This window comes from Gobius niger (genome assembly GCF_951799975.1).
Source record: "Gobius niger genome assembly, chromosome: 10".
Lineage (NCBI taxonomy): Eukaryota > Metazoa > Chordata > Actinopteri > Gobiiformes > Gobiidae > Gobius > Gobius niger.
Genome location: NC_136861.1, coordinates 22,285,128 through 22,310,557, shown reverse-complemented (window position 1 = coordinate 22,310,557; position 25,430 = coordinate 22,285,128). Strand labels below are relative to the sequence as shown.

General features: G+C 40.9%; 1 protein-coding gene across 1 annotated transcript in view; it reads right to left on the bottom strand.

Annotated features, from left to right (window-relative positions):
- Positions 1 to 25,430, bottom strand: part of LOC306968688 (mitochondrial import inner membrane translocase subunit tim16-like) — a 111,375-nt gene that overhangs the window by 58,662 nt on the left and 27,283 nt on the right. The window contains exons 8-9 of the mRNA XM_079564159.1: positions 19,473 to 19,556; positions 19,310 to 19,392 (exon numbers count right to left, since the gene is read on the bottom strand). Of these exons, the coding sequence (XP_079420285.1) occupies positions 19,310 to 19,392; positions 19,473 to 19,556 (167 nt within the window). The remainder of the gene's footprint in view (positions 1 to 19,309; positions 19,393 to 19,472; positions 19,557 to 25,430) is intronic.

The window sequence follows — 25,430 nt, the reverse complement described above, 5'->3', positions numbered from 1 at the left end:
CAGGACGTAATGGATGGACTTTAAGTGGGAGCATGTGTGCCCGCTGGAGCTGCTCCAGGTAGAAAGAGCGATCGGATGCACACATGATGTCAGCGAAGAGTAATGCCTGCGACTTAAGAAACGCATAAAAGTTCTTGTCTTTGTCTGCAGCCAGCCATCTGCAAATGTTCAGGTATTGGAAGGGGTTAACAGTATGTGTGCCTTTTCCTACAATAAAACAGCCCTCCTTCTCTCTTCGTGGGTTTAAGAGAAACCTGCTTCCTGAATCGGAGCCAACTTTGACGCTAGTTAAGGCCGCGTTGCTCAATGCCTCCTATTGTAGTTCCAGGAGGCCCCTTAACAATTATCAACCCAAAAAATTCAATATCCCAGCTACGTATTCTTTTCTAAACAAACACTGGCTCCTTTGCTTTTCAAACATGATGTGGGGAGGAGGCAGCCGAGGACACCGCACACCGGGCCCTGTGGCTAAATGTACTTTTATGACATGATTTGAACATTTTTTCGGCCCGGCTGACCTCCACGTCACCCCAAACCATCTTTCCAACCACACTCAAGGCTTGCATATATTTACTGTAATCATTCTGGGTGTGTGGAATTAGCTCCACAAAAGACAAAGCCTCAGACTAACGACAAAGTAATGGGACAATTATAAACGTGTCCAAAGTAGGAAAAGACTACACATAAAGGGCTACCCAAGATAGGATTGTAGACAAATATAACAGCTCTCTCTCTACACTGTAGCCACACCTACAGAAAAAGTCACCAGGTAAACCAGGGGTGAGTATTCCAAACAGTTGCATTTCTCTAGTTTGACTTACCCAAATCTAAAAGCTTCTCGACTGGAGTTTAAAGCCCATTTGAAAGCTAAGGGTCTAAGCTTCTTCCTCTTTATGATTGTCATGTTTTTGTTCTTCGTTCTTTCTTCTTTCATTATGTTTTTTATTTATTTATTTATTTATTTGTCAGATTTATGTGGCTTGATTACAGTTGCATTACGCACGCACGCACGTACACACATACACACACACACGCGGCCAAAAATCATTGAAAAGGTGAAAAATGTGACAAAAAAACAATAAGAATGGGATAAAAACATGACAAAAAATATATGAAAACTTGAGAAAAAAGTGACAAAAATGTGACAAAAATGTGACAAAAAAGCAATGAAAATGTGACAAAAACATGACAAAAAATATATGAAAACTTGAGAAAAAAGTGACAAAAATGTGACAAAAAACATGACAAAAATGTGCCAGAAAAGCAATGAAAACGGGATAAAAATGTGACAAAAATGTGACAGAAAAGCAATGAAAATTGGATAAAAACATGACAAAAAAACTATGAAAACTTGAGAAAAAAGTGACAAAAATGTGCCAAAAATGTGCCAGAAAAGCAATGAAAACGTGACAAAAAAACTATGAGAACGTGACAAAAATGTGACAGAAAAACCAAGAAAACGTGAAAAAACAACAAAAACATGAAAACAAAAACCAGAAAGCAGCTTAGATGAGTTTTGCACTGTAAGCTTTCCAGTCAAGAAGCTTTAAGATTCGGGTAAAGCCGAACTGGAGAAAATGTGCTTGGTGTTGTTGGGGGCAAACCTACAAACATGAGGCCAGTTGCATATCGCTGTAAATAATGTACCTTGATCTGCACTGTAGCACGCCTGTCTGCTCGCTTTATCAACTGCTTCCTTCCATCACCACACCAAAAATGGTATGACAAAAGACCCTCACAGTAATTTATATACCACACAAGGTCAGACCAAGTTTGTGACATGCACTGAAAGACTGATGATCTGAAGAAAATGAAACGATCGGATCTCAGACCTATGCACACAGATAAGAGTGATGGAATGTATTTAATTAAAATACTTGAAATAATGTGAGGGATTGGATGGACATCATAAGATTTAAACCCATTCCCCTTGTTAAAAAATAAGGGTGCAATGATGTGGGAGTTTGTGCTTCAAACAGCGAGCAGAGGAGTTAGAAATTACCTAAACAGAATCGGCCTGTCAGCAGCTGGAAGAGGACCAGCGTGTGCTTCTCATTTCGCTGGAATGGAGGGGCGGTGGGTGGGACTTTTTAATGGAGAAAAAAAATGATAAACAAATGACTAACCTGGTATTAATAAAGCCAAGACTGCAAGGGACATGGTAATGGTCTTAAAAGGTAGCTGTCCTGAATTTAAAATACAAACAAACACGTCAGCAGAGGTTTTCCATGAGCAGAGAGCGGATCGGACTAATAGCTGTTCCTTATCTGGCAATTTCACTTGCCTTTGACCTGACAGCGAAGAAAACAGTAACTTTTACCTATTTATTTACAATGAAACAAAAAAAAAGGTATGTAAATAATGTTGCAGCACATTATTTCAAACAGAGTCCTGGACTGAAGGTCTACACAAACAATAACAAGGGCCTGATCTTGACTGTAGACTTGGGGCGCTCTGTGCTTCAGCTTCATACCTGGCGCAGTAAGTGGGGGCTGCACAGGGGCTGGACAGACTCCCGTAGCAATGTTATGCACAGCAGTGGTCCCTCCCCAAGCTTTACCTCCTACAGACATGGGGGCGCATGTGCTGGTGTGTTTCTGCCCTGCACTTTTTAATACTGGTGCTAGGGCCTGACCATCCATATATTCAGGAGCAGGACAGAGTTTAACTCACAGTGGCAGAAATAATTTGCCCTGAGAGAGCTTAATAAGATGCATGAGGGTGCGCACAATATTAATATAGAGGAGAGGGAAGCGAAGAGGAAGCGCTCGTTGAAGTCAGCGCTGTTTGTAGCACGCCACTCCTCCACCTACCCCTTTTTTCTCTCAGGCAACCGGTGAAAGCCCTGGTGCACCATTGTTTGTATGCAAGATATCAACTTTGTCTTGAGCAATGTTGTTGTTGCGCCAGGCAGAAGATCAGACTCCAACCCTCATAACTCAACCCTGACAGTCACTTGGCATCATCTGCATACTCTATATTTAATAATTACACTAGTAAGTAAGTAATCTTTATTTATATAGCACCATTCACAGGCAAAGGCCACAAAGTGCTTCACAACACAGTAAAAGCAGAAATTACATACAATAAACATACTACTACATACTACTGCCATCAAACCCTCTGTCCTGATGGCTCAGTGATCAGGTTAATCCATCTCCAGGCTGCTAACTTCACACCGTCTTGGGAGGAAAACAGCTGTGACAGACTGCGGACGTCCCAAGCAGCTGTTTTGTGGAACTAGTTGTTGTTAATGTCCTGACGACAGTGCAGAGGGGATTACATACCAGACTGTCACCAGCGGCAACAGTTACCGCTACAGTGTCTTCTCCTGACCCAAGGCTTAAGCGCGATTTAGGGCTATTGTTTGTTTGCGGCACCCCTGAAAACCTCAACAAAATAACATAAGGATACGAACACATGAACTTCATTGGGAATCTGAGTCATCCAGTCTCTACTGTTATTGGTAAAATGATCCAATGATTTTGTAATAGTCTTGATGACAGATTCCTAATGCAGCCAGATGGATGTACTAGCGTAAGACAGAGATGATGATGTCAATAGAAAACACAGCCTTCTCAGCAAGAGACCTGAGCGCTGATGGAAACAATATTGTGTGCAGTCTCATTTCATTTAACCAGATCAGCACAGCTTCACATGGAGTAAGCAGATAAGATGTGCCCTGACAAATAAGGTTTAACTAAAAACCCTCCACATAGGGTCACATGTAATGTTGCGAGATGCATGTATAGATGTTTGTTCTTTAGGTATCAGATAATATATTTTAAGTTGTATAGATGTATATAGGTTTTTAAGACTATATGGACATGGTTCATATTGCTGTGGCACCTGTTGATCCAATAAGGTTTTGCCTTCGAAAGTGGAAATATCAAATGATTTAATAAAAGATTTGAGTTCGCTAAGAGCAGCTTTTGATGGTTAAACTGCCAGCTTAGGCCTTCACCAAAACTACAACGTGGGGTGTTCCCAATCAGTGGAAAGTTTTAAAGTGGTCAAAAGCAAACACTCATAGGCGGGTAGAGGAAGGCTTGTGTATCATCTATCTCATCTATAGTAAATGATAAAAAAGTATCTCATTCAGAAATCAATAGCTATTCAGAACAAACGCTAGAGACAATAATATATGATTAGCAGACTGACAAGGAGTGGGCCAAAAAAAAGGGCAGGAGGTCAAGCACTCGAGCCTCTGATGCGTCCCCCCCTTAAGCCTTCAGCAACTATTCATCAAAGTGCAGTGCACTCACATCCTGGTTCATTTAAACATAGAATAGAGTGTGCACATGTGCTGCCTCCACTTGAGTTTGTGATGATACGTAACTATAGTAAGTGAATCAACATTAAGGTACATTGACTGTTTTTGTTCAATAGTTGAACAACTGACTAAAGGATCCATGTCATGATAAACTGGGTGAGCAGCAATTGTTTTTTTGCTTGAATAAAAAATGCTAAAGTAAAGGATGATTCATGTGCTCAAAATTAGACATTATTATTGACAAAAAGTTAAAAACAAGCGCAAAAACAAGGCAAAATGTATTTTTAAAAAAAACATAATATTGTCAGGTGCAAATATGCAACTATATACATAAGTATGTGCATGTTTAGGTGTAAGAGGAAGGTAGTGACAGGCACAGCTTAAGATTTCATAATCCTCTTCCATGTACTAGGTCCCAAGTGTCTGCACTCTTGTTGGCAGAAATCCGTATATCAGACAAAGCCGCACATTGTATGTAAGCTGCGGATAAACAAAAGGCTTAACCAGTTATTAGACACTCAAACTGTGCGAGCACGTGTTAACAACACAGTGTGCCATCCTGTGTGAAGTCTGAAAGCACAAAGCCTGACTTCAACATCGCACAGTCCAATACCATCTGCTCCAAACAACCCACACTAGCCTAAACACTAATGTTCCCTTCTAGAGAATAATGACCGCCTCCAACTTCCTGCTGCCAAACGTCTGATTCCTCCTGACCTTTGACCCTTGCCCGTGAGCCTTAACCCATAGGAATGACCCGACAACTCCTGAACAACAAACACCTGCTTGTTCATAATGACGAGGGCCATGTTTAAGCCGCAGTCATTAATGTCACACACAAAACATGTTGATCTGCTAATCCTGCCACTCAGAGGCCTGCGCAGTCACACACGTCTGAGGGCTGATTAGGACCGACCCGCAGAGAAGCAGAGCAGGATGAGGCTCATTTTGGAGGATGTCATCATGTAGGTAATAAGGGCACTGGTTTATATACACCGATCTGTCAAGAGAGGTGAGGAGACTATTTTGCTAAGACAAAACAGTCAACAGTTACAAGGCTATGCTAGAATGTTTAGGCTTCATCAAACCAAACCAAACCAAACCAAACCAGTCCAGATCGTACGATGTTAAAGATAAGAAATAAACCCTCAGTTCTAAAATGCCCATTAGTTTAGCAGTTAATGGCTAAGATAATGGAATACAGTCAAACTTAATCTCGCACATGAGTCTAATTCCCTCAGTTTAATTTACTAAATCACTGGCTTTTAGACAAACGCAATTTGTAAACAAAGAGCTGAAACATGCAAAACCACCAGTGCTTTAAGTATGGCCAAAGTTTGACTGACTGAAAATATGTATTGTTCGGCCGCAGTTGACCAAGTCCAAAAGCCACTGACACGCCACAACTGTCCGGGCCTTGGCACAGGTCGCAGAGGCCGAGGTGCTGACTGGGTGGTGCTGCAGTTAGAATAAAACATAGGGGAGAATGAAAGCAGCACACAGGCAAACATAAATACGTACACCCGCGGGCAGGCTGACGCCGCGTGCCTGTGTGGGTGCCTGCCAGCCCAGGCTGTGGCCTGGGGCTGCGAGTGCAGCGGTCAAGCACCCCACTATAGGCACCCGAGTCGCAGAGTTCACCCCAGTGGAAAGTCCGCATCAGCACGGAGAAGTCTGCGGCTCTGAGATAGCGATTCAGCAGACCCCCCGACTAATGTAGCCATCACTTCTCTGGCAACCACAGGCTAAATGTATCCTCCATGCACAGCAGAAAATAACATAACTGTGGGATAGAGGGAAAAAGAAGAAAAAGAGCGAGGATTGTTACTGTACAAGCTGAAAAAAAGGAATGAAGTATAGTTAATGTGGCGTGCCCATTATAAAACAGGAAGACACAGATGTAAAACGTAAAGGACACACAAAGTAGGAGATCCACAATAAGTTGCAGAAAGACAAACAAGCAGAGCCCTTAGAAAGGGCAAACCATGATGAGGAGGCCGGGGTCTCTCCACTTCAACCACCACATACTTTCCCCTCTGAGGGATATAATTTACACAAACCCACTTTCGGTCAGGAGCAATGAGCCAACTCTACTCCTGTAGCCAATGACGGCTTTCCATCATTATTATACTTTTCATACTCCCTTTTACAAACAATACGGGATTTTCTGTTAATCTATTATAAAAGGTTCCAATTGTCAAATTGAGAGGCTAAGATCCTGTAAGTGTTTTTCGCTAATTGCGGCTGATGCGGTGTGTGGTATCCAAGTAGCAGGTTTGTAATTCAGCATGACCTTTTAAAGCAACAACTCAGAGAGAGCACGTCTTGTCAACAGAAGAGACACAAAATTAACTTATGTGTTGTATCCTTAGTGTGTAGTTTATTACATACTTATGGCTTTATTTATTTGTTAAACATTGTTAACTGTAAAGGTGGTTTTAATGTTTATTTCCAGAGGCTCCTGGTCCGCATAGCAGAAGAGAGAAAAGAGCAGATTGACCCAAAATCATCATAGCCTGTCAGATTTTTCCTCATCTCTAAGGAAATGTTATGACAACAAAGCCTCTGCACCTGCACTACCTCCCCCTTGTTCTGCTTCTGTCTGCCTCCATATGAGTGCTCTTGGCCTCAGCAGATTAAAAACGTTTCATCAAAATGTAATTGGCGGGAGACTTGAGGATGTGGTAGTGGCCAGGAAATAATTTGGCCATTGTGTTGTTCAGGTTTGATAGAGAGAGGGTGGAAGAAAAGCCAGGAGAACCCTCGGGGGGAACACCGGTTGGTCTTTAGTTGGTGCACTCTTGAAGAAATCCCTATGGGCCATGCTGCTTTAACTTCTTCTGAAAAGCGCTCAGTAAGGAACCTGCAAACGTTATTGCAGCGAGGTCAATTAGTCAGTCCACTATTGTAAAGGGCCTTTGTGCAGAGCTCTGGGGGCAAAAGGCTGAGGAGATGGGAAAAAGTTAAAGTTGGAACTCCAACAAAAGATGGGAGGTGATGGACATGTCTTTTGTGTCTTTTTCTTTCCTTTATAAACTGTGAAGAAAGTTGAATTCGATTACGCCAAGACACCCCTATTAACCCCTATTAAATCTGCAGCACATATTAAACAGATAGATATTTGGTTCGTCTTCTTCCAAAGCCATGATAAAGTGCTTCTCTGTGAGACCATTTTGATGTATGGAAGCAAAGCCACAAGTGCTAAGTGCTCCTCCTCCCCACTTTTAACGACTACATGTGGGTCCTGTGTCTCCTCGGCTGCAGGTGTCTCTCCCGCAGTGGTCCGACCATGAGCTGCTGTAACCGTGCAGCTGTGGGCAGGTGGTCATTCTCTGCAACACTTGAGTTTTCACAGCACATGCCACACTGTCATACAGCGATGCGTGCCCCGACAGGTTTCACCATTTGTTTGCACAGACCATTGCCAAACCATATTCATCATGATGGCTCGCTTTTGACAGGTGAGCGACGTGGACTTAATCATCCATGGAGCTCTTTACCTGTGCATTGAAGGGTTACATTGGGGTATAAGAGTATTGTTTTATTTTAACCTCCATTTAAAGGTCCATTATTATGCTTTTGTACATACACATATCAGAAAAACAAGAGAAACGCATCTTGGGTAGCAGAGGGTGTAAGAGGAATATCTGGTTCACAGAGGAAATGAAACCGTTCAGATCAAGCTCATAACAGTGGCAGTTACGGTATGGTTTCCAACATGCTAAATTACATGAGGATGTGGACACTGTGATGTAAATACAGCCATATGTTAAGTTGATCTGGTGAAATGAAAGCACTTTCAATTAATTGAAGCTGTTTGGGTCCCACATATGGAATGCAATATACTGTAACTTGAGAAAATCTGACTTTTTGTGTTCCATCCAACCCCAAAAACCGGTTCCAGTCATAACTGGTTTCTCCATAAAAAAGACGTTTACGACGTCTTTCCCATGTTTACAGTACCCTGCTGTTTTTCTTTGCCATTGACTTTTTACAGCATTGTGGATTGTACCGATAGTGTGAAGGTTTGAGAGCAGCACATCGACAAAGCCTCTTTGGCAAACATGTCGACCAAAAGGCCTGCAGAGACTGAAACCCTTCTTTGGGAAAATATTTAAAGGGGCACTTGTTCCACTGAGGCCACAAGGACAAACTAGAGGACTGCTGGGCTTTTCATGCTGACCTGCCCGGCTGGCTGGCCTTTCAGTGGCTCTGAAGTGAAGAAAAATACAGGTGTGATTGATGAATAGAGGCATGGTTTCCACACATGTGCTATAGTGAGGTGGGCTGCAATTTCGTTAGCATCCGGGCCACACTGGTGTATCCACGCTCCACCGGTGCTGTGAAGTTGTAGAGGCTTACAGCTGTGCTTTCACTAACACAAACTAACTACTGTGCACTTACAAACAGTACTATGTAATTACAACACAAAACATGCACAATGACCAAATCCTTAAGCGACAGGGACTCCTGAGCAAACCCAGATCTGAAGATGGTTTTTCGGGCGCTCACTGCTCCGGATTGCCCAGCATCACTGAAGGATGGGTCAAACAAGTGTCGAGGAGATATTTTTCCAGACAAACAGAAATTACACATTGCTACGACCCAAATCATGCACTAGGACAGGGATAATGTTGTGAGATTTAATCCAGTGCCCATTATCCAGCAGAAGTCCAAAGATGCAAAGACAGACGTGCAAATATACCGTCAGCTGCTTGGGAATTTCTGGATCTGTATATAAATAATTTACCCCCAGAATTTTATTGCTTCATATTAATACTTTACAGGTAAATCAACAATTTATGTTACAGAATTATTAGATTTATACAGAATTTTGATCAACTCGTCACTTAAAGCCACACCGCATAGAATTTTACGGAATAAATAAAATTGAAATACAAGCATTTATTTTATGACAGATATTTTCATCATTGAAAAATACGTCATAAATATACAACAAACATGTGCCTTTGCTGTGAGCGGCTCAGCTCTCCTAAGACCTGACTGTAACTTTACTGTGAGTACCAGCTCGTCTCCATGGAGATGTGACTAAAGTCAGAAGAATTTGAGATTTAAACAGGTTAGGTTCTCATCCAAATCCATTTTTGATTATCCACTGCAGTACTAGCATTTTTTGTGTCGTGCTTGTCATTGGGAGCATGTTTTGTACTGATGGCAACAGTATAGTCCAAAATGTTACGCAGTGTAGCTTTAAATGACAACACAGAGCCCATAAACGTCTGTTATTTCTTCTCTATAAAATGTTTTTCAATTGATATGTTGCTGATAACGATTTGTTCGGTCAACACCCCGCCCTGACAGTGGAAATACAACCCGCGACCCAACATGGGTTTGGCATCGCATCAGGAGGATAATCCTTTAGCTGGAACTGTCCAAAGATCATCAACACTCTCAGGACGACAGGCTGAAAAACAAGTTGGTTTACTGCAATTAGTGTAAATAAAGTCAAAGTTTTGCTGACTGTAAGTATATATAATTATAGTTTAAGTGTAGTTACACATTATCCAGGTGTGTTTAGACAAATCTGCATTGCTTCCCTACTAATTGGGGGAATAGTTTGAAACTCATAAACCCAGCTAACCGATGATTTCTATTTTTTTCCTTCTGCTTGCGCTGTATTGTTAGCGGCTCAGCACAATGAAAACTGGTGGTGTTCTGCGGCAAATGACTGTTTACGTAGCAGAAGCCAGACGTGAGCGGCCGCATGCCTCAGCACTTTTCTCATTAAACAAAGCGTGGTGCGTTCTTCCTGCTTCACTGGCGCTGACATGTCTCTACAGTGCGGCCAGACAAATAAGGCCCGCATGAGAAGTGACATCAACCAGGGTCCTCCGCACTGGCCCACCTGCCATTAGCCAATCAGCTTTCGGCATCCTTGTGATGAAGAGTTTCCCCCCGCGCTTTCTTCTGGGTTTGAGACAGCCGCTCTTCCAATAACCGCCGCTGGATCGCTGGTTTTTATCATGGAAACGTGATCATAAAAGAGAATACAATGAGCAGACAATCCACATCGCCTGCAATTTCTATTAGCGCAAAGGAAAAGTCGGCTCATTCAAAAAACAGGGAAAAGATCTGGATTTTCTCACTGTTCATAAACTCAAGATGGCTTCACCGATAAACCAGAGCAGGGATTTACTAATAAATGTATACAATATTGTGCAGTGGATAGTCTAGTGGTTAAGGCTGCAGCACATGTGGAACACTGTTCTGCCCTCAGCATCGTGAACTACAGTGGATTGCATATATAATAATAAAAAAAGCTTCGTCTCGACAGCTTACACAAGTCCATGCTGCATTTATACCTCTTCCAAAATTGTGTTTTTATGGGGCATTTCATCTCATTTTTTTTTCTTTTTAATCTAGTTCCCAGCTCTTCTATCACTTCCCCTGTGCTTCGATTTCCAGCCAATGAGGTGAGTGGTGACATGCTGCCAATCTGCGGCGGCCGGTCCCACATGCGGCAGTAAAAAGAGGAGGTGGTTGGAGACGGGACAGAGGAAACGCTCCACTAATGGGAAACACACGTCCCTCCATCGGCTTTATTTACAGCAGCAGAATAGTGGCGCAACTCCAAATGTTCCAAAAATAAAGCAAAACAGAAATGATGCGGCACCAGGAAGATGTTGAGCCAGATTGGAATCATAAACTGAGGGGGGCATCCAGTCATGGTTTCACCGGCTTTCTGTAAAAGGCCCACCCACAGTTTTGACCCCACGCTGCAGTTGATAGGTCAAACAAAACAGGTTTAATGGCCAGTATAATGAAGGCCAATGAGCTTGTTTGTTTGAATTGTCAATTCAATTACAGGCATTTGCTTTGTAGTAACAGGTTTTCATTTCTTTTCAATTCAATATTTGAGCTTGTGCGAACAAACTAGTTAATATCCCTGGACTAGTTCAAATGCAAATGATTGGTTTCCAACTAAACGCTACAGGCTTAAATTGCTGACAGCAACTTATGCAGTAAAAATGAGGTTTAAGCTGCATGATACACAAAGTCAACAAATTGTGTGGTTCTGTTCTGTGGAGGCATAAAAGCTTTACCAAAAGGATTAGACAAAACTATTGCTAGTCATTAACACTGATGCCACATGTATTAAGTAACAAGGTATTACGTAGAGAAGGTCAATGGTTTCTTTTTTTCAGTGAACAACTGATAGTAGGGATGAGAGATATGGCTTAAAGCAGTACTAAGTAACTTGTTTACCTTAATAAATCCTTTCCGTAGTCCCTCTGGGAGTAATGCAAGTGTTAATGGGATGATTGGGGGGCCTTTCATCTCCCCCAGAAAACTACACTTGCAACTTTCCCTGCTCCGACCCGGAGGCACAATACACACTAATGGGATCACGAAGAAGAAGCTAGCAGGCTAACAGGCAAAGCCAACAGCGGGCTAGTGCCACTTTAGCAGTGTTTACAGCCAAGTAGTGAAAAGAATTATCTGCATTGTGTAATTGAGTTGTGGCACAATGTACAATATCCCTCTCTCCCTTTGTCTTTTCTGTCAGCGTAGTATTTACTAGCATATAATTGCAATTAACATTCAATTTGATCACAATTCAGTTGAAACTCAATGATCAGTACAGCTCTAAATGAACAGAGATTGATAGTGCACTGAGGGTCAGCAAGGGGTGAGATAGAAAAAAGTCTGCTTCTATAATAAAAGTGGATGCCAAACAATATAGTTCTTGTCCAGTGGAGTATGATACCTAATATCAATGTTTATGCACCCAGGAATTGCCTCCATGTGTTAGGATTTATGCCATGTGCTGCTTCCACTTCCTTCTGCCAGCCTGGCCTCCTCTACCTCTCCATCAGACAGCTACCGCATATCTGCCCCATCACGCGGTGTTGAAATCATGCGGGGAGGGGGTAATGTCGAGTGGAGAGCCCAAATGTGATTGCCAGGGAATTTTTAATAAAGGGAAAAAGTTATCTTTCCAGATGTTGGAAGGGACTAACCTACGCAGCTGCGAGCACAAAATGGAAAGTGAAGTCTGACACGGCCTCAAAGTTTTGTTTTTTTTTAAACCGAGACAGATTTAATCAAGCGACGAGAAAAAGAGTCCCCATTTTGAGCGCAATTACCTTAACGACATTAGCGTTTTCTCTTCGGCTCCGTAATGCAGAGCAGCTCCCACTGACAAATGATCTCAACAGTGGAGTCTGCATAAAATTAAAATCACAGCCATGAAAGTAAAATAAGAGGTGGATGGAACAGGAGAAGAAGAGAGCTTTAGAAGGAAAGACACAGTTAAGAAGAGTTCTTTTTGTATTTTTGTTCTGTGGCTGGTTTACACAAAAGGGTCCTACTGGAGCGTGGAGTGCCGAGCGCATACCTGTGGGATGAAATCAAAAACCCTCCATGAATTATATCAAATGGATCTGCCAAAGGCTCCTCATAGTTCCATGTGTTTTTACCAGCATTGTTCATCCATTATGAATAGCTTTAAAACAGAAAAGTAATATAAATTCAACATACCAACGCACATTTTTAAAGACAAACTACAGAAAGGTCAGATTCAGGTCATGAGCAAATGCCAAACTCAAACACACAAAAGTAAACATGCTTCAAAAAGTACAGTACTTACACTCTTTTTTATATAGGGCTGTACAATTAATCAATGCAAATCACAGGTTTTAATCAATTAGGTAGAATACTGAATCCTATCTCCATTGGGATTTATTATACAAGAAAATTGTTGACCTTGTATCTCAGAATCGGGTCCTAAAAGGCCTGTGATCCTTGTATTAGTTCATCACGTTTCTTCTATTTAGTGTAATGCCTCTGGACTTGTTAAAATGTACACAATCAACTGACGGTTTTAAAATGAGAGATGCACCGATCTAACTTTTTTGCTTCCGATACCGATACAAGGGGTTTGAGTATCTGCCGCTATCCGCTATCCGCTATCCGCTATCCGCTATCCGATACCAGGAGACTTTCTTAAAAGTGGCTGCTATGAGTGAAAATTAATGGTCTCTTTTCTCCAGTGTCAGATCAACAAAGTCTTATCTTCTCTCACAAATAAGATGTTTCAGATCAAATATCAATTATAGGCTATTTATTCATATACTGTAATGGAATGAAAGAAGAATTACTGAACTTTTCTAAACTAAACTAAACACTCCTCGGGTATATGATTATTTAAGTTACATTAAAAAGAACAACTCACATAAATTGATCTGACCATTACTTGTGCAAAACAAATATGTTAGATCAGTTTGGCTATTCTTTTACCGCATTCATAAACTAACATGTCATAAACTGCAGCAGTGATTTTATTTCATTATGCTACTTTAGGTGATCCAGTCATAGTTTCTGTCCCAGCCTTTATTAGTTATCTTGCTAGCCGTGACATGTTGCATGGCGATCAAATGTGTTTTTGAATCCTCCTGATCCTGCCCTTCAAAATGAGGTACAGCATTCCCATTCACTGACTATCTATCCATCTATGACTAACTATCGACTCCGATATCCGAAACCAATGCTGGATCAGCGCATCCTTATTAAAAACACCAATCTGAAATGCAGTCAAATCGCAATGCAGTAAAATGGCAATTAGACATGTTTCCAAAGGCGTTCAGAGCTAGAACAACAGCGTTACATTGATTTGTTACTAAGCCATAGAACCACCTTCATGTTGCCTATTCAAAGTCAAACTAGTTTTTCACTAATCTGAACCACATAGAAAAACCCTCAAACGTCTAATGTAATCCAGACTCCATGCTTTAGCTGTCCGATCGCAGAGCTCAGGTTGTTTTGATGAAGTGTGTGCGGTCACATCTTTACCATCCCCCAAAGACAGAGGAGGGCCCACCGACTTGACCTATGGATCATGTGAGGATTGGAGGTTTCTCTTAAACACACCCCTTTGAGCTATTGACAAACTGCCTCTAAGAAAGGAACAAGGTCAAATGATGGTTCGAAATTTCAGCGCAATTTGACTTTTTTTTTTCATGGTTTTGGTTAGCTGTGCCGCAGCTGCACCTAATCCCCACAGGAAAGTCCTTCATCTGGGACTGATTTTCTTCTGCCTGGGCTCTGGGTGAGAGAAAGGGGGGACTGTTCTGTTAAAAGCTGCCTTGGCTTTCTGGGACGCAGGCCTCCATACTCCAATCCATCTGATTAAAGGGAGTTGGGCTCAATTACACCCCCGATGCCTAGTCCTCGCTCTCTCTACGGCTACGGCGCGGCCTTGGCTGAAAAACACACACACAGAGGAACACTGTCCAGGATCAACAGTGCGGGTGCAGAGCAAATGTGCACAACACCTGAGGCACTCCCATCCGTCCACATGCTAACGCTACGGCTAACAGTCTGTCAGCAGCGCCCGCCTCGGAGGGATAGTTCTTTGAGTAACCCGTGACTAAGTTTGGAAAACAGTGAGGCTAAATCTCCAGGGAACGGACTTACGTCTTTTCCAATAACGAGGGAGTTGATAGCACTGGGCACCGGGTCACAGCCATCCTTTCTAATCAGCCTCATGCCAGAAAAAGTGCGCGGTTTGCCATGAGGAAAAGTGTGCACATGATTATGCATGTCCACTCGTGCGCTTTGAGGAAAGTAGCAGGAGATTAGAAGTGACTCCGGACAATTAAGGGAGCCAAAACTTTCTCAGGGATTACATGATGCTGAAAACAGAGGAACTGGATCTATGGGAAGTCACTGTCCAGTTGTAAGATACTATACGGTCGACTACAACAGCCACAGAAGCCCTGAGGCAGACTGACAAAATGGGGTCATGCACACTCATATTATGCCTAACTACACTGAAAAAAGTTTTTGGGTGAACCAACTTTAAAAAAATACTTCAATTGGTAACACCCAATTAAATTAAGTACATTCAACTTATCTTTTAATGTTGCACAGATGTATATTTTAAATTCAAATTACATTCAAATTATAATTTGATTTAATCCAATTGCTGCTTTAGTCTAACTTAAAAAGGAACAGAAAACCAACTTAATATTTAGACACTGGCTTTGTTACTCTTACTTAAAAAGGAACAGAAAACCAACTTAATATGAAGATACTGGCTTCTTCACTCAAACTTAAAAAGGAACAAAAAACTAACTTAATATTTAGCTCCTTTTTCCATTTCAAATATTGCTAGAATCGAATGTGACACAAAAATCAAATGAATTTTAGTGTGTGTCAGTACCAAAGTAATTTTTTACAACTAAACTAAAACCTTTTTTCATTTGGGCCAATTTACACTTGAAATATGAGGTATGCCCTACTCAAGTTATGGGAAGTGGATTTTAACAGTAATATCAACAATGGTGACACAAACTTATAAAAGTGATTGCATTTCCAGCACATTTCTCTCCTCTGTTGTTATTTACGTTTGTGTCATGAGTGCTTGGTGGTACAGTGGTACATGCATGTGTTTTATTAAGGTTACAAGTCTTTACCCACTTATGGCCTCTCCAATAACTTAGTCCTACAGTACCTACATTGATTTTTCCCTTCACTTTTCCCAGCATATGAAAAACTTTCAGCACTAATATGTAGGACTGGTGTAAAACATAATTATGATGACTTGTTAAGCAATTACCCAGTCAAGCTGGTTGCAATTGTGTCGGCTTGTAAAGTTCGCTGTTTGCAGATGACTTAAGACCAATTAAAACCATTATGACAATTCCACTTTATAGACGTTAAGAGGATGAAGGAGCCTGCTGTACTCCCTGAATCAACGCCGTTCTCCAGTGTCAAATTTGTGTGGAAAAGCTTACACAGTAATAAGCACCTTCATCTAGTTAAAAACACCCCTCCCACTCCATTCAACATCCACCTCTTCACTTCTGACTTCTCAATTTCAGTCCTGACCCAAAAAATAAACATTTGCCCTGTATTATTCTCCTTCCAAATTATATTCCACCCACAGCCCGGTTTTACAGCCTCATGCTGCGGGGCCTTTTTATGTAGTGCAGCGCTCTTGAAAAACAGTATTCCAAGTGTTTGTGGACGGGCGCGTGCAAACCTGATATGAGCCAGCACACTCCTCCAATGACACATCAAGTTTACTGCAAGTCACTTAATCTAAAACAGACGAGAATGCAAGAAAAAAAAATCCAGTTTTATATGCCTATCAGGCTTACAATGACGAGAAGGAAACGCCTGACTAGAGAAGGTGGACATGGAGCTTCCTCGGGCCCTCAAATTTAGTCACATTGTCCAATCTACCAAGCCAAGCAACATGTTCTTGCGTACACCGAAATGCACTCAGTCATAGCAATAATGAACCAGAAATAAAGCATCAAACGCTGCCTGGAGTTCTCTTGTGAGCAGGACAATCCAGGAAATGTGCTGAATGGCTGTGACTAAAAGCTCAGTTGAAAAAAAAAAGATTGTTTCTCAAGATGCTTTCCAGACCGCGATCATTCAAGCAGATGCAACAGACACAACAAAGCTTATTATTAACTTTGTTGTGATTTCAAAACATCGAGCAGTTTCATTTTATCAGCGTTAACTGCATTTGTAGTATAAACAAATGTCTGGCCAAAAGTAACAAACATTTGATATAAATTGGAAGTGGTGATTATATTTTCCACATGTCATTCCCAGAGAGGCACTTCAGTGTTGAAATAGAAACTCCTGCTCATTCAAAGAGTGGGGAGGAAGCAGATAATTAGTACAAGGCCAAAGTTCAGAAAGAGAAAGTGATTCAGAATAATGCTCCCCCCACACACATAATTAGTATAATATACTAATATAATATATAATGTGGGGGGAGCATAATATACATGTTATGTGTGTGTGAATATCTTGAAAAGGAAATTTAAAGAACATTTAGGTTTAGGTTTTTAGTCAAATTAAAATCACAATTTTCCAAATGTTCCGAGCCCATCAGAGCTTTAACTAGCCACACTTAGGGTTGTAAAGCTTTTGCTCAAGATCTGAAAAAGCCTAAATTCTGAACTACACAAAGACAGTCTATAATGTCCAGATGTAGTACGTAAATAAGTGCTTTATTTGTCATTGTACAAGTGTACAAACGAAATTGTGTTCAGGTGTTAGTCCTGAGCCACTGCAATTGAGCCACGCTGCCACTGTGGGCCGACCTGACCAGCATGTTTTTGGAGGAAACCGTAGCACCCAGAGGAAACCTGGCTGCCTTCAGTCTCCTCTGATCCTCTGAAACAGTGCACCGCCTCCTGGGTTTGCCCCTGTTTCAGAGCGTGGTGTCCTGCACTGGTCAACTCCTCTACCTCCTCCTTCCTCTTCCTTCTCCGCAGCTCCCTCCGCTCCACAACAGTCTTTCACCATCCTCTCCTCATTAGTGAGAGTAAAAGAGTTACCAACCAAGATACAACTAGTTTGCTCCTGTTAATGTTGACACATTTGTTTCAATGTCTGGTTAAGAAAAACTAAATCTTGACCCGTTTTATTTCAGGGTAGTTCCTTTCACTTTCCAAACATCTGGAAAAGAGGTGCCTTTGAGACTGATACATGTGACTTTACTGTTGTGTATGATTAAGGTGATCTAACAGCTCCAAACTCAGCAACAGCACTCCACAGATCAGAGAGCAGCGTGAGCCCCTCTCGAGTGTTTGAATGCTATAACTCAAAAAATAACCTGCTGTGTGTGGTTGGCATATGCATAGACTCGACATAAAGGACAACATCATACCACCTTGTCACCAACATTTCTGTAGAAATCTCTCGCCTTCCCGGGACATTCTATGTGCACAATCCTCACACCACAAAACCGTCGCCACCTCCAAAATAAACTTCAGCAAACTTTTGTCCTAAAGCAGAAAGACTCAAGAGATGAGTTCCGGAGTAAAAGCACTAAGTATCACTGTCATCTGCGGCTTTTGTCCACATTATTTTAGAGCAATGACGGTCTGTAAAATAGCATCATGTGGGGAATTTTTTACTGGCATGCTGAATAAAAGTCACAAAGGAATGCAGTTTCAAATATCCACCATTTGCATGAAAAATATGCTGGCACCACATGGATTCCACTGACACTCAGGCAGGAAGCTGACATCTACTCAGCTGAATGAGTGTGTCCACGTTTCAAAGAGCAGGAAACAGTCACTCTCTCAATACTTAATTTTCAAGTATGATCAAATTATAATTTTTTTTCACAAAGCAGGGAGAAACACATTGTGCCCATGTCCAAGAACTGCATAGTAGTTTATTCAATGACTCAACGTACCCAACATGAAGCAGGCCCCGTGCAGACTGTTCTCATTGGAAATACTTGGCCGAACTGTTTGTTTATGAAACCTCTAAAAAGCAACACTTGGATTGAGCAAAAGAACTCTTGCTCTCCTCCCAAAAGCTGACCTTCATTAGACGCGTTGGTCAAATAAACAAAGGGCTGCACAATAACGCCAAAGTATCATCATTGCAATATTCGCTGACGCAACACAACCTGGCAAGAAGCAGATTGATATGTGTGAATAGCATTAGCTCAGTAATATCAACCTGGAATTTCCCTGCTCTACTCGTTCGAGAAGAGTACGGCCTTTCAGCAGAGAATAAGTTGCAAAGTTAGTCAGCAAAGCACAGGCAAAGCAATTCAAAATCTAGCATAAAACAACAACAAAAAACAACGACTTTTCCATTTGTTTTTCTAGGTCCCATTCACAGCAATACTGCAATGTGATTGGTCCATTACACCAGTGGATTTGATGCAAATGTATCAGAGCAAGCTTGACAAGACACATTTTTGTGAGATGGAACGTTCACATCTTGTATCAATCTTTCAGCACATGGTGAACAGCACCCATCTCGCAAGAAACTAAAATGTAGCGCAATGTTTTACAGATCCTCCATTTGCATTTAGTAACAAACTCAGTCTGACATAAAAAACTTAAGAAATGCTTTTAAATCAGTGTCAAAATGGTCTTGTTTATGCAATGTTTAATCAATGTGCAACAAATCACTGCTCAAATGAATGGAGGTCCGTGTGTGTTTCACTGGGGTGATGCTATTCAAGACCAACTGCATTAACTAAATCAACCTTCAGCTTAGGCCCAGTCGCACTGATGTACTCACCCGTTGGATGTACCGAGGGACGCGGAGCTGACGGAGGAGCTCATTTTCCTGCTGTCCCAGAGTTTGACTTCACGGCCGCGCATCTGTGATCATTATACAGATTGCAGATTACCAATAGGGATGTTTTAGCCACTGGAAGACTAAAGTGTAGAGCTGCAGTTACCATGTCAAAACCAGTGGTCAACAGAAGATCGTCTTTGGTCCAGAGGATCCGGGAGTCTTTGTTGTTCAGAAGACCCTTGGTGCTCTGAAAAACGAAAGATTGTTACAGCGTCAAACAAGTATCGAGGAATTACTGGAAGTCACTGGGAGTTGGATTTACGTTTAGGGCCGGGGCCAATGTCTCCAAACAGAAAATCTATGAATATTTTCCAGATCATTAGTCATCACTGTTATTGGGTAGGGCTGGGTACTGTTACATTCATACCAGTACTTTACCCTTAATCACATCTTTAAAAACTCACGTCGACACAAAATGTGCGTGAAACTTTAGAAGGGTATAAAATAATGAAGGATTGATATTTCTTGAAACGCTTTATTTTTTATTTTGAAGGTCTCTCCGCTTTTGATACATCTAAAAAGAATATTACTTTAAAGAAATGTTAACCCTTTAATTGCCAACTTTCTGACTCAAAATTACTATAGTGCATGTTTAAAAAACACAAAAAATGAAATATCTTAAAATTTTCAAAGGCAAAATGGAACATTTCTTATCTGCCTTATGTGGCCTGATGTCTGTGAAAGACGACCCAAAGGATTTGTTTCAGAGTTTAAGTTTGTTTATGTAGTGGCAAAAACTCATGTTGTGGTTGCTTCAACACAAAAATGTGCTTGTAAGCTATAAAAAAAAAAAAAATGAACAATATTTTTTTAGACTTTTTTTTTATTTTGAAGGTCTAACTCTCCTCATGTCATACATGTAAAAATAATGTAACTTTACATATATTTGAACCCTTTTATTGCCAACTTTCTGTCGCAAAGTCACTAAAATGTGTCGCCATTGTGCCCATACATTTACATAGTAAACCACAGACTTACATTGCAATCCCTACTTTTCAAACTATAAAACTATACAAGGAATTAAAAATATAACTTCAAATGCATATTTTCTGAACCTTGAGCCTTCAAACTTGACACATTTTTTCCCCACATTTTGTTTACAATGGGACAAAAATCCACATGACATAAAAATTATTTTAGACACACCCTCTGGGATTGGCCTATAAAATGTAGTCCAAGAGCACAAAACTGTGCTTAACATATTTGTCACATAGAACCTTAAAACAGAACAATAATGTTAATTTAGTTCAGAAGATACAATTTATTGTTAATTTGTATCAATTTTTTGAGGTGAAAAGTAACTTCCTTTAGTGCTAACCCAACAGGCATCAAAACTTGGATCTAAAGAGTAAATATTTTGGCGCAGTTTTTGTTTCATATGTCTAATCCTCAGTAATTACAGATATATTAACCATAAAGGTCAAAACACCAGAAAAATCACAGTTGAAAAGCAACACCTCTCACCACACTTTTAAACTATTCATGGGTTCCAGTAAGTCTCTTTTCATTTCTGATGGATGGACTTTGTGTTTTGATCCTTCAAACAACATTTTAATTGTTTATTACTGAGCCAAACCCTCCTAAATTTACACGGTTGGAAACTGATAAAGCGCGTAAGAGAGTGTAAGAGTGTAACAATGTCCCTCACACGAACTAGATTGTATGTGTATAAAAATGGTTTGGTCATATCTAAAATATCAATACTGAAGAGCGGGAGACAAAACTTCTCCCCTGCACGTTTGACAGAAATGGGACGAACCAAGACTTGTCCCATGAAAGCGCCACTTGTTATTGTTGATGTAACAGACAAGGTGACTTCTGCCCCGAGTGCAGCTTAGGTTACCGCAGCTATGACACGCCGCCGTCTGTGTTTTTGCGTTCACTCAGCCCTACACACAGTTGCATTGTCTCCATGGGGAATACATGAGTGGTAAACAGCGCTAGGGAAGGTTTTTAAAAGGGGGGGGCTTCAAAGTAGGATGGCATGTGTCGAGACTAGTAGCTTACGACAACAGGGAGTGATGACGCGAGAGTATGAGGGTGGTTAAGTCAATGATTTACGAAAAAGGCAAAGGCTTAAAAAGAAAAAAAGGTATGTTATTTTGCATTTGCTTTGTTGACTGTTTTACACCAAGCCAGCCATGTACAAAAATAATGCATGAACAGCAAATAATAGAAGGATGAAGAGGATCCAGACACTGTCACTCAAACAAGGAATGTATGTAAACAAGGATTCAAAAGCTTTCAGTCCTTTTTGTCAAAGACTAATATCTTAAATCTGCCATCACTTAGCCTATATGTTCCAGAGCACTATAATGTTAGAAGCTATTATGTTTCTATGGCATCCGGCCCAAAATGTCTTGACGGATGACAGCAGTGATTTTTATGGCAATAGCAACTGTTAGTAGCATGCATGTGTAAAGCAAAGCCTATGGGGTCGAGTTACATGAAGCGTGTGTAAGAAGTGTGTCACCTCATTTTCTTCTTAAACTCAACACATGACAAATTGTACAAAACCTGATCCACGTTGTTGCCAGACTGAATTCTTCATGTCATGTTGGAAAGAGCTACAGCAATGTGAGCTGTTCAAGCATAATGAGAAGAGAGATGTTTGTATTTGGTAGTCAAATAAATATGTAGTGTGTTACAAACCAGTAAAAAGTCTCAAAAGTTATTATTATGAAACGTTCCAGTGCATCCAATTATGCATTATGACATTGTACCAAATGCTCCAAGGTGAATTTACAGGTGAAACTAAATAAGTAACAAAAAGGTGAAGGGTTCTTTGAATGTGCAGGTCCACACAAGTGCAGCGCCAAATAGACTTGGACTTAGACATAATCACTTCCCTTTGACTTGAATAACTTTTAAAAGTCACTTTTTTATTACTAGACTGTTGAGGAGATGAATGTGATAAATGTACATTTCAGTCCAGTCATTTATTATTAGAAATATTAACACACAAGTCACATTTCTAGTATGCATGAGAATATTTCATTTTTATTGTTCATTTTAAAATGTGACTCTTCCCTGACAACTTGCCATATTTTCTCCTGTAAACCTTTAATGCAAAAAATGAAGCAACAAATTACTTTATTAATCAAACTCAGGTAGATAAATATGGCCACACTTGTTGTCTAAACCTATATTTTATCCCTTTCATATCCCCCATGTTATTCCAACTCCCACTGACTTGTTGATAATACGTCTCGGATGAAATAAACACCTAAGTGGCTCTAGCTGATTTTTCACGAGCTGTGCTTTACGCAGGTATCTGAACTCACACACGCTCATTCAGTCCTTATAAGTGAAGCAGTTGAATAGTGGCCCAGATGTGTGGAAGATGTCCAGGGTAAACTAAAACATCTAAAATGCAATCGATCAGAAAGAGCAAAGGGATGTGCTATTGCTAACTGGCGTAAACAGACAAGAGGACAGCACAGCTACTGGATCATTTCCTTCCAGGGACAAGACAAGGAGAAGATGCTTCAGTGACCAAACTAGGAATAAGACACAACAGTTCTATAAAATTAAATAGTACTTTGTGGTAAAAATAAATCAATACAAACCTACACTCAATACCCATGATGCATTAACATTACTTTAACTTCTAAGCCCTACCCAAAAGATGGTGAAAGACTGTTGTGGAGTGGAGGGAGCAGCGGAAGAGGAAGATGAAGGAGGAGGTGAAGTTGACCAGTGCAGGACACCACGCTCTGAAACAGGGACAAACCCAGGAGGCGCTGCACAGTTTCAGAGGATCAGAGGAGGCTGAAGGCAGCCGGTTTTCCTCTGGGTGCTATGGTTTCCCCGACCTCCAAAAACATGCTGCTCAGGTTGACCCACAGTGGCAGCATGGCTCAGTCGCAGCGGCTCAGGACTGAACACTATTTCATTGTACACTTGTACAAACAAATAAACAAATAAAGCCCTTCCTTCCTTACTTACTTACATTAAAATAGAAATTTGAAAGTAAACTGAAATTTCACATGTCACATAATTATTAAGAGAATTTATAACGACTGCAAACAATGCAAAGGTTTTATTTTTTGGCCTGTTTTTTCCCTCACAGGCTGTAAATTCAGTTGACGACCTGTGAGGGAAGTTAGAATTTATTCACTTTATTTGACTTCATAAAGAAAAAAAGGAAATTTATTGAGAATTTAGAGTCTATAGGGTCTCATGGTAAATGGTCTCAAGTTATATAACGCTTTTCCACCGACATTAGGCACTCAAAGCGCTTTACAGGAAGGATCCACTCACCCATTCATACTCTCATTCATACACCAATGTACGAAGACACTTTTTCTGGGCCACGAATAGAGCCTATTGTATTTGTTTCTAGAGGACCCAGTCAGAACATGCAGCCTCCACACAGTAAGGAGTGTATTCAAACCCGGGACCTTCATGTCATGAGGCAAGAGCGCTTACCACTGTGCCACCGCGCTGCATACTAAAAATAATATTTTTTTGTATTGTACTGAAATAGGAATTGCAAAGAGATGTGAATATGACCTATACCCACTATACTTTTGAAACAGAGTTTTTGGAGAGGTCAGATGACTAACCATTGTAATATCATTTCATGTAAACCTGAAAAACCAAGCAACAAGGACATCTGATAACAGTAAATGTTTGCACAAAAAATACTACCAAATACTTTAACACGCTTCCAATGCACTCGCACCTTAACGCAGCGATAAGTGCGCTTTCAGGGGATTAATAAACAACCACTAAAATGAATTCACCTTCCTATGACCCTGCCGTTGAGTCAAAAGACTTATTTGCCATTACACTATCCCTCAGGCCTTTGTAAGTGGAAGCCCGCCAGCTCCGAAGGAAAAAAACATTATGATGTCTTTGTGGCCGGCAGCAAAGCACGGTCCACAGCTCGCACCGCCATGATGTCAATGCAGAGCCGGAAGTCCGAGCACGTGCAGCAACAATTGTAGAAGTCGCAGAAGTGTTCCCAAAGTTCTGTTGCTCTTCTCAATAAACAGTTTCGAGTGAGATTTTCTAATAACAGCAAAAAGGGCAGCCAGGGGACTCACTCAACATCTGGAAGTGCATGTGTGTATATGACCATTTCCAAGCGGTATCGCTCCTCCACAGTCGTAAATTCAACTCTCATTCACCTGGAACCCCCCTACCACTCACGGCTGATCCCTGCCGACATCATGTAAATCAATCATGACACAAGAAAAGGGCCGTTCAACTTTCCAATGTTTTTGACGTTTTTAGTTATTGCTTCTGCACAAGGCATGCAAATAATGTTATTTTTTACCAATTCTTTGATCTCTTCCGTGTGTGCGGAGGTTTCCTTTCGGGGCTCTAGTTTGAAAAGGGAGCAAATGGAATAAAATCTGAAAGAGGCCAGGGTATACAGGTAGATACAGACGGCGCCTCTGGAATCGCCACTTATGGTCATGTTTGAAAACAGTTAAGGGCGAAAACTATTTGGAGAAAAATCGAAACTGTCTCAGTTCAAAAACTGTTTTAACAAATGCTGAATTATGAAAATAGTTTTCTACTAAATAAAGATACAAAGACATGGAGAGGAGCAATGTGGTTCAACAGCCCATGAATACATAAATAATGGTGAACTCTAAAATGATGCTACATGTTAACATCGTGCTAATGCTAATGCTAGATAGCGCTAGCTACGACTGCCGTTTTTTCACTTCTATTGAACAATCTACTGTGAATAAACATCCATATGAACCCGATTTAGACTTGACTTTATTTGTATGTGATATATAATATAATATTTCACCAGAAAGTACCTAAAAATGGTGAAAAACTGTGTTTCCCAGAAGAGCCAATTTTCACCTCGGCGAAGCCATGCCCCCTTCTATGACGTGATGCCGTCTGTATCTATATCACAGCCAAGGCTATCTTACAATAACAGACACTAATCCGACCTACATAGACACAAACTCAAACATCACTTTCTATTGTGTTTATCTCATCTTAACGCTAATACATTTCCCAGCACATCTTACACCACTGTAGATACTGTACATATCTCTCCTCTTAAGCCATAAATTCTACTCCCGTTCGC